Raw genomic sequence first — 10,942 nt, forward strand, 5'->3', positions numbered from 1 at the left:
AGGACTTGAGAACCAAAATTTTTAAACAATATCAACAATCTTAAGGTTACAAGTCCATCTCCAGAGATCTTAATGTTCTTTTGTCCATGTTGCGCAGCATAATCAAGAAGTTTACAAGCTATGCCACTGGCACAAAAGTACACTACTTACCCAACTTGCATCAGTTTACTTGATAATCCATGGAGTGCACAGGCTCCTCAGTGGCTTTGAGGCAACTTCAATAACATCTGGCTTTGCAGCCCAGCACAACGCGTTGCACAGTGTCTTCTACTTCACATCAATCTATGGCTCTGTGTATCAATTTTTAATGGATTAATATATAACAAAGTTTGGTTTGTATGGATGTGCTGAACTGCAGAATAATCTATATGTCATATTAGTTCATGCAGAGGTCACAGAGGAGGGTTTTTTATTTGACACTTCCTTCAAGGGTGGCCCCTGACTACTGGTTATCTTGACCTGTCAATTCATTTTAAACTCCACCCATAATGCCCCGATTATGCCAGGAATGTCCTTTCTAGGGAACATTTGCCTCTCTCCTCCTCCTTGGTAATTTGTATAACCCTTGTTAAGTTAATTAATGTTATAATTTCATGGACATGGCGATACCAAATATGTTTTTTTTTAAATATCTATATTTTTAAAGGTGGATAAAGAGGATGATTCAAATTTTTATGTTTTTCTTTTTTCCATTTTTTAAATTTTTTCCTTTTTCCTTTTGTGAAATTGCCTATACTACATAGTACAATACAACTGTAATGGATTATGCAATACAAATCATGGTCTCCTATGAAGCGCAACTATCATGGCAGTCACGGGAGTCTTCAGCAGACCCCAAGCTGCCATGGTACTCAGCAGGGGGTGCAATGGGTGCACGGAACTGTCAGCCCCCGGTTGGCGCACTTTAAATGCCACTGTCAGAGACTGACAGCGGCATTTAAAAGGTTGACAGCAGTGGGTGAAATTCAGGTCCACTTGTAGCTGTCAGAGGCAGACGGTAGCTGAATAATGAAACACAGGGTTTAATTAGTAAATCATACGTGTGTCGTGGGAAGTAATTACTGTAATCAGTTAAAATGGACATCGTCTTGATACACTGACCGAAAGCTGGTCTAGAATGTTAGAAAGACAAGGTGGACAGCAGTGTGAGTAGCCCCATCTTACTTCAGTATCCATGGTATCTCAGATATTAGATCATATAGAGATGGTTGGCAGCAGTGTGAGCAGCCTCATCTTACTGCAGCATCCCTGGCATCTCGAGTATTAGATTAGAAAGACAAGGTGGACAGCAGTGTGAGTAGCCCCATCTTACTTCAGCATTCATGGTATCGCAGATATTAGATCAGAAAGAGATGGTTGGCAGCAGTGTGAGCAGCCTCTTCTTACCTGAGCACTCCTGGTATTTACATTATTAGATCAGATGGACAGGGTAGACAGTAGTGTGAACAGCCTCATCTTACCACCAATGGTATCTCCAGTATTAGCTCAAGTAGACTGGGTGGACAGCAGTGTGAGCAGCCTCTTCTTACTGCAGCACCCTTGGCATCTTGAGTATTAGATTAGAAAGACAGGCTGGACAGCAGTGTGATTGGCTTCTTCTTACCTCAGTATCTCTGATATTAGATCAGATAGAGATGGTTGGCAGCAGTGTGAGCAGCCTCATTTTACCACCAATGATATTGGAGTGCCCAAAGTCAGGCCGCTGCTGTAAGGGCAAACAGGGTAATGGGATGTATCAGAAGAGGTATAGCTGCAAAGGATGAGAACATTGTTCTTCCACTGTACAAAGCACTGGTCAGACCACACTTGGAATACTGTGCTCAGTTATGGGCCCCAATATATAGAAAGGATATAAATGAGCTTGAAAAGGTACAAAGGAGGGCAACAAAATTAATAAAGGGAATGGAGGGACTGCAATACCCAGAGAGGTTGGCAAAACTAGGACTATTCAGCCTGGAAAAGAGAAGGTTGAGGGGGGACATAATAAATGTGTACAAATATGTTAGGGGACAGTATAGAGACCTTGCCAGGGATTTGTTCAAAAGGAGGGATATTACGGTAACAAGAGGGCACTCACTAAAACTAGAAGAGAAAAGGTTTCAGCACCAGCATAGGAAGGGGTTCTTTACGGTAAGAGCAGTGAGAATATGGAATTCACTGAGTGAGGAGACGGTAATGTCGGATTCACTAAACCAGTTCAAGCGGGGACTGGATGCATTTCTAGATACCAGGCAGATTTCAGCATATACTTAAAAATAAAATAAAATAGTAGGTTGATACAGGGATTTATTCTGACTGCTGGTTTCAGAGTCGGGAGGGAATTTTTCCTCAGGTGAAGATTGGCCAAATCATTTGGGGTTTTTGCCCTCCTCTGGATCAACTTTAGCAATTACAGAACTAACAGGTCGAACTTGATGGATGCAAGTCTTTATTCGGCTTTACAAACTATATCTCCAGTATTAGCTCAGATAGACTGGGTGGACAGCAGTGTGAGCAGCCTCTTCTTACCTCAGGACCCCTGAAATATCCACAAGTTAGGAACACATCTTCCTACAGTTGGAGCTTCCATCTGCACTTGTTCACATTTAACATACTAGGACAGATTTCTGTCAGTGTAACAAGGCAATTTTAATTCTATAGTGATGACCTCCCTAGACAAAGCGAGTGTAATTTAATAATTAAAGGTATTTAGGAATTTATTTATAATGCAATTTTATTTTTTTTTTCCTTTCCCGAAGATCCCCTTTAAGTATTTATTTTACACTAAACGTGCGCAAATATATTGCTAATAATTAATTCACCGTTCATTTTCATCTTCAGGTGATGCTATACGAGGAAGCCGGAAAGAGGACAACCAAAATGCCATCCCCTTCAGCACATATGATGTGGACAATGATAACTGTTATCCTTCCTGCTCCTTCAATGGCACCAAAGTGACCAGCTGCAGCCAGCACAAGAGCAGGAGCGGCTGGTGGTTCAGCCAGTGTGGACTCGCCAATCTGAATGGCGTCCACCGAGTGACTAGAGGTGTGGACATATCGGGCGTCCAGTGGGACACATGGATGGAAAACAACACGACGATTAAGATCAAATCGGCTTCAATGAAAATTAAGAGAACTCATTACCCGTTTTTTAAATGAATACTTTTGTAAATTATGTTAGTTTTTTTTATAACATAATATTATATTGTATTTAAAAAGTTTATAGCTTATACATAGCTAGTATTACTTATCTTTAATGCAGCCATGCTTATTTCTCTTCTAACAGCTCCCCTTAGTCTTTCTAATAGGTTTTGTAGGTTGCCAGAGACCACTTAGCATCCTAATTCCATGATCATTAATGAGTAGATGTAGCTACAAGTACTAACGTGGTCTCGGGAAGATCTCCTGCTCCATAGGGGACTTCTTCTTCATACTGCACAGGATTGTATTCAGTCCAACATATTACAGAAGAACCAGAAGACTGCCTAGGAAATCAGAATAAAAATTAACAAAATGGTTCAAATTTTCCTTGAGATGGAGGTAAATACTTTTATGCCCAAAAATGACAAAAGTATTCTCGGAGTGATACCTTTATTGGCTAACCGGAAAAATTATATTTGCAAGCTTTCAGAGCACAGAGAATCCCTTCTTCAGGCGAGTTTACAAATGAATTAATTTGTATTCATTTGTAATCCCGACTTTGTTATTTTTGGGTATAAAAGTATTTACACCGATTTTTCTGGCTAACACGGTACCACAATAGAACTTTGTATTGTATACCTTGAGATGGAGAAAAGAATTCATGCAAGTTCAGAGATAGTATTGATACCAATGACGGGAACTGTTGAACGTTCACAGGAAAACTGATTTCCACACAAGAAAAAGTTTCTTTCATTACACAATCAATATATTTTCTCAATTTTTTTTTATTTTTAAGGCGGTTGTCCACTTTTTCAATTTACAAAAAACACCCCCAAATTTTCTAAAAACAACAAATAATACATAATCCCCTTCTGATACCCCTGCTCTCCCTCCAGTTTCCTTGCTTCTTCTTCCTGCGTTAGACTACAAGAGTTACATGCCCGTATGACCATATTCGGATCCTTTTCCGATCGTACATATATGTAAGCGCTGTAGCCAATCACTTTCATCCACCTGTGGAAGAGGAACTAAGGGGGATCCAAATGGCAGTACATACAGCAGGAGTGGTAGGGTGAGTTAGTATTAAACAATGCTGGAGTTACGTAGTTAGCATGGTTTAGAATAGACACATGTTGTGCCAAGTTGAAACGAAGGACGGGAGAACATATACAGTTATATGAAAAAGTTTGGGCACCCCTATTAATCTTAAGCTTAATGTTTTATAAAAATTGGTGTTTTTGCAACAGCTATTTCAGTTTGATATATGTAATAACTGTTGGATACAGTAATGTTTCTGCCTTGAAATGAGGTTTATTGTACTAACAGAAAATGTGCAATCTGCATTCAAACAAAATGTGACAGGTGCATAAGTATGGGCACCTCACCAGAAAAGTGACATTAATATTTAGTAGATCCTCCTTTTGCAAAAATAACAGCCTCTAGTCGCTTCCTGTAGCTTTTAATGATTTCCTGGATCCTGGATGAAGGTATTTTTGACCATTCCTCTTTACAAAACAATTCCAGTTCAGTTAAGTTTGATGGTCGCCGAGCATGGACAGCCCTCTTCAAATGATCCCACAGATATTCAATGATATTCAGGTCTGGGGACTGGGATGGCCATTCCAGAACATTGTAATTGTTCCTCTGCATGAATGCCTGAGTAGATTTGGAGCGGTGTTTTGGATCATTGTCTTGCTGAAAGATCCATCCCCTGCCTAACTTCAACTTTATCACTGATTCTTGAACATTATTGTCAAGAATCTGCTGATACTGAGTGGAATCCATGTGTCCCTCAACTTTAACAAGATTCCCGGTGCCAGCATTGGCCACACAGCCCCAAAGCATGATGGAACCTCCACCAAATTTTACTGTGGGTAGCAAGTGTTTTTCTTGGAATGCTGTGTTTTTTTGCCGCCATGCATAACGCCTTTTTCTATGACCAAACAACTCAATCTTGGTTTCATCAGTCCACAGGACCTTCATCCAAAAAGAAATTGGCTTCTCCAAATGTGCTTTTGCATACCTCAGCCGACTCTGTTTGTGGCGTGCTTGCAGAAACGGCTTCTTTCGCATCACTCTCCCATACAGCTTCTCCTTGTGCAAAGTGCGTTGTATAGTTGACCGATGCACAGTGACACCATCTGCAGCAAGTTGATGCTGCAGCTCTCTGGAGGTGGTCTGAGGATTGTCCTTGACTGATCTCACCATTCTTCTTCTCTGCCTTTCTGATGTTTTTCTTGGCCTGCCACTTCTGGACTTAACAAGAACTGTCCCTGTGTTCTTCCATTTCCTTACTATGTTCCTCACAGTGGAAACTGACAGGTTAAATCTCTGAGACAGCTTTTTGTATCCTTCCCCGGAACAACTATGTTGAATAATCTTTGTTTTCAGATCATTTGACAGTTGTTTTGAGGAGCCGATGATGCCACTCTTCAGAAGAGATTCAAACAGGAGAACAACTTGCAAGTGGCCACTTTAAGTAGCTTTTCTCATAATTGCATACACCTGGCTATGAAGTTCAAAGTTCAATGAGGTTACAAAACCAAAAAAAGTGCTTTAGTAAGTCAGTAAAAAGTAGGTAGGAGTATTTAAAACAAGAAAATGATAAGGGTGCCCATACTTATGCACCTGTCAAATTTTGTTTGAATGCAGATTGCACATTTTCTGTTAGTACAATAAACCTCATTTCAAGGCAGAAACATTACTGTGTCCAACAGTTATTACATATATCAAACTGAAATAGCTGTTGCAAAAACACCAATTTTTATAAAACATTAAGCTTAAGATTAATAGGGGTGCCCAAACTTTTTCATATAACTGTAGGGAAGGGGTTTATATCATATTTTGCGAACTATAAGACGCACCCCAAATTTGGGTAGGGAAATGGGAATTTTTTTTTCAAGAAAATGGTGGTCCATCTTTATAGTCCGAATTTACAGTAGCTTACCAGGGGGCAGGGGAGGAGGGGGTTTACGGCAGCGGTGGAGTAGGGTCACAGGAGGCAGGGTCGCAGCTGCAGGAGGCCGGCAGCACTAGTGGGGCGATGCTACGGGCCCTGGGTAGGGAAGAGGAGGTGTCGCGGCAGTGCAATGCTGCAGGCCCCTGGCTTCCAGAAAATGTCGGCGGTTAGCGAAGTCCCCCTCTTCCCACTGATTTCCATGGGTGGGCTTCAGGAAAATGGCCACAGGTGGCGGCGCATGCACAGATTGAGATCTGGGGAGCCAACTTCATTTTTTTTAGTTACTTCTTTATCTGCTTAACCAGATCTCACATGAACTGGGAAAGAGAAAGAATCCAGCTCTTAATAATACTGGTCTGGGAAAGATGGATGGATAAGTTTTTTTATATTATTTCCAAAATAACAACTAAACTTTTTTTTTATAAACCATTGACTGTTCCCCTTGTTGCCCCACTCCTGACACTATTCCACAGATGAATAGTTCTCATGGTAAAGTAAGCATGTCTCCACTGGAGATTGAACCTTTTTTTTTTCTCTAGATGGAGTATACTCGTATTTGTAAATATAAAAAGTGGGGAACAACCCCTTTAAAGGAAATCTGTCATCAGATTTCTGTCAACTAATCTGAGAGCAGCATGATGTAGAGACAGAGATGTGTCACTTACTGGGCTGCTTGCTGTAGTTTTGATAAAATCTCAATCAGGAGATTATCATTAGAGGACTAGTAAACTGATATCATGTAGTCCTCTATATTCATGAGCTTTGTATAACCCCGCCCACACCACTGATTGACAGCTTTCTGCCTATGCACAGTGTACACAGAAAGCCACCAATCAGTGATGTGGGCAGGGTTATACAGAGCTCAGTTTTCAGAGAACTGGTAGATCTGCAGCAGATAAAATAGGGATTTTATTAAAATTGACAACTAGCCCAGTAGATGATAGATCTCTGGAATCAGGGTCTCTGCCCCTACATCACGCTGCTCTCAAATGGGGTAGAAAAAATCTAGTGACAGATTCCTTTTAAAGTCCTGTAATGTACACAATTGTTTTCATGTTTTGTGCCCCTTATTGATGCTCCTCACACCCCTATAGGGGTCCCCAACTTTTAAAATCTCGCACTTTGATCTACTTTGAACCTCTGTAGGTTTTTTTCTCTCCTAATTGAATTGGATTGTTATTTTAGTTTTTAGCTTATTTTTTTTTCTGAATGCAATAGAATTGAAAATTAAGTAACAAGTTTAATAACTTAATTGTACTACTATAGTTTCATAAACTTGTGATGTTTTATGCTTTTGTTCTACTCTTCTGACATTTCCTTCAATGAAGTCTAACAGCTCCGACCAATACAGTATTTTACCGTGAGATCTTTCTAATTCCATTTCTCATGTTTTATTCATTTTCAGAATTCAATAAATAGAAATTGTAAATCATCCAACTATTCATTCTCATTTTTAGTTACTGTCGGAAATAGTATTACATCGTAGCATAAAAATTCTGCTTGCGCTTTATTATGTTCTGTGTTTCGGTAGGTCTGTTGCATATTGAGACGGCTTAGACGATGTACAAGGTCTGCTAGTAATAGGATGGTAATTACGGCAATTTCTGGTGTAAAATGAAAACATATTTTTAGTGCTTAGAAACTCTAAGTGATGTAATAGTGTTTGATGAATCGTATGACATCAGTGTAAGAAATGAAGCTATCAATTACAGTCATTATACTCTATATACCTAAGGACAGGAGGGGTCGTACAAGCTCCCACTTGAACAGAGCTGAAAGCTCCAAAGTCCTATCCCAATATGTAGTAGGTGTAATAATAATATTATTAGCAAATATCTCCAATTATAAATGTAGTACAGTTCTTCTGATAAGCTATGTCTCTAACCCCTTGTGCAGGGCATTGCGGTAGCTTAGGTATCCATGGTTATGACCACTAACTAACTAACTGTCACTATATGATTGGTCGTAACCATGGATACCTAAGCTACTGCACAAGGAGAAAGCGACATAGTGAATCAGAAGAACTACACACGTGGTCAAAATTGTTGGTACCCCTTGTTTAATTAAAGAAAAACCTACAATGGTCACAGAAATAACTTGAATCTGACAAAAGTAATAATAAATTAAAAATCTGTGGAAATGAACAAATGAAAGTCAGACATTGCTTTTCTGCTTCCACAGAATGTTTTACACAATTAAACTCATGAAATCGGCCTGGACAGAGATGATGGTTCTTCTTAACTTAATATTTTGTTGAACAACCTTTTGAGGCGATCACTGCAATCAAACGATTCCTGTAACTGTCAATGAGACTTCTGCGCCTCTCGACAGGTATTTTGGCCACTCCTCATGAGCAAACTGCTCCAGTTGTCTCGTGTTTGAAGGTTGCCTTTTCCAGACGGCATGTTTCAGCTCTTTCCAAAGATGCTCAATAGGATTTAGGTCAGGGCTCATAGAAGCCACTTCAGAATAGTCCAATGTTTTCCTCTTAGCCATTCTTGGGTGTTTTTAGCTGGGTGTTTTGGGTCATTATCCTGTTGCAAGACCCATGACCTGCGACTGAGACCAAGCTTTCTGACACTGGGCTGCACATTTCTCTCTAGAATCCCTTGATAGTCTTGAGATTTCATTGTACCCTGCACAGATTCAAGACACCCTGTGCCAGATGCAGCAAAGCAGAACATAACAGAGCCTCCTCCATGTTTCACAGTAGGGACAGTGTTCTTTTCTTGATATGCTTCATTTTTCCGTCTGTGAACATAGAGCTGATGTGCCTTGCCAAAAACCTCCATTTTTGTCTCATCTGTCGATAGGACAGTCTCCCAGAAGCTTTGTGGCTTGTCAACATATAGTTTGGCAAATTCCAGTCTGGCTTTTTTTATGATTTTTTTTCAACAATGGTGTTTTCTTTGGTCGTCTCCCATGAAGTCCACTTTGGATCAAACAATGATGGATGGTGTGATCTGATACTGATGTTCCTTGAGCTTGAAGTTCACCTTTAATCTCTTTAGAAGTTTTCCTGGGCTCTTTTGCTACCATTCGCATTATCCATCTCTTTGATTTGTCATCAATTTTCCTTCTGCGGCCACGTCCAGGGAGGTTGGCTACAGTCCCATGGATCTTAAATTTCTGAATAATATGTGCAATTGTAGTCACAGGAACATCAAGCTGCTTGGAGATTGTCTTATAACCTTTACCTTTAACATGCTTGTCTATAATTTTCTTTCTAATCTCCTGAGACAACTCTTTCCTTTGCTTCCTCTGGTCCATGTTAAGTGTGGTACACACCATGTCACCAAACAGCACAGTGAGTATCTGTAGCCCTATATACAGGCCCACTGACTGATTACAAGATTGTAGACACCTGTGATGCTAATTAGTGGAAACAACTTGATTTATCATATCCCTTTTGTCACATTGTTTTCAGGGGTGCCATCATTTCTGTCCAGGCCTATTTCATGAGTTTAATTTTTTTTAAAAATTCTGTGGAAGCAGAAAAGCAATGTCTGACTTTCATTTGTTCGTTTTCATAGATTTTTAACTTATTATTACTTTTGTCAGATTCAAGTTATTTCTGTGACCATTGTGGGTTTTCCTTTCATTAAATGAAGGGTACCAACAATTTTGACCACGTGTGTATACTACACTTCTAATTGGAGGTATTTGCTAATATTATTATTATTACACCTACTACATATTGGGATAGGGAATATCCCTTTAAATACTCCATCCAAAATGTGGTAGTTTTTAGTACCCTACTGTACCCCATGCCACTAATTTTGTGATAAAGTGTTGGATGCTCCATTGAATTATAGAGGTATTGAAAGTGCCTTATGAAGTGTCTACAGCATGATAGTATGCAACCGCAAGGACTCTGTATGCCCCAATATATACCTCAGATGGCAAAAGATTAGAAATGATTATGAATGTGAGGAGCTGGCCTTGCTCTAAGACTACTGGACCAATGGACGTAGAACGGTGTCCACGGCTCTAAGGGATGCAGACTTTTTCCAGCACGGAGCACCGGTTCAGTCAATATTATCGTTGTGTTTTATTACAGATTAGCTTGCTCGTCAGTTCAGCCTCAGGAATCAATGTTTCCATTCAGTGACAGTAAGCAGAGGAAGAAGTGCTGGTTGGATCTTATGTATTCATAAGGCCAGACAAGAGATTGCTAAAGGTAAATGTAAAGCAATCATTTCATTAATCTCGTTATTATCTCAGGGGCCTTGAGTCATTGCTCTCCCAGTCACTAGACCCATTGTGTGACAAATTTGTAATATTTTTGCAGATCACTCAGTTAGAGAGAGGAGATGTACAGACACTCTGCAGCAACATCATAGTAGAACATTGAAGACTATTTAGAAAGCAGCTTGTATGAAGGACTACATACACTTTAGATCTACGCCCATTGAGCAGAGGTGTTCCCCTTTTAATAAATTTGGCACAATTTTCCAGTCTTATTATATTTGGGACCCTTGTGTTCAGCAACAAAAGATGCCAATATTTTTGGAGTTGCCTAAGAAAAAAAAAATGTTTAGTTCTACAAGATGTTACACGCACGTCGCTAGGTTCAGATAGAGGCGAGACAGGTTACATGAATTCTTTGGAATCCTGGGGTAACCGTTACTCAGGGCGACCATAGACCATGTGCTGCAGCTTCTCTCAGGCACACAGGGGTAATGACCCTCAGGCACAGTCACGGAGGTTGTTTCACTTGCTGACCAGTCACATTTGACAAGAGTCCTCATAAATGGTAGAACAGTAGCATTTAATAAGAAGCTGCACAGCCAGTGCAAGTTAAGTCTTATCAGCAACAGGCTCCAGTGACAACAGTACAGTTTCCTTAGCAGCACAGCAG

At 40.0% G+C, this 10,942-nt stretch overlaps 1 protein-coding gene across 1 annotated transcript in view; it reads left to right on the plus strand.

Annotated features, from left to right (window-relative positions):
• ANGPTL5 (angiopoietin like 5) overlaps positions 1–4,338 on the plus strand; it is a 109,846-nt gene extending 105,508 nt beyond the window's left edge. Inside the window, exon 8 of the mRNA XM_073669697.1 lies at positions 2,821–4,338. Within this exon, the coding sequence (XP_073525798.1) occupies positions 2,821–3,140 (320 nt within the window). The 3' untranslated portion in view covers positions 3,141–4,338. The remainder of the gene's footprint in view (positions 1–2,820) is intronic.
• Positions 4,339–10,942: the final 6,604 nt, after the last annotated feature.

This window comes from Phyllobates terribilis, unplaced genomic scaffold, assembly GCF_046119375.1.
Source record: "Phyllobates terribilis strain yellow unplaced genomic scaffold, ASM4611937v1 Scaffold_2__4_contigs__length_985480577, whole genome shotgun sequence".
Classification (NCBI taxonomy): Eukaryota; Metazoa; Chordata; class Amphibia; order Anura; family Dendrobatidae; genus Phyllobates; species Phyllobates terribilis.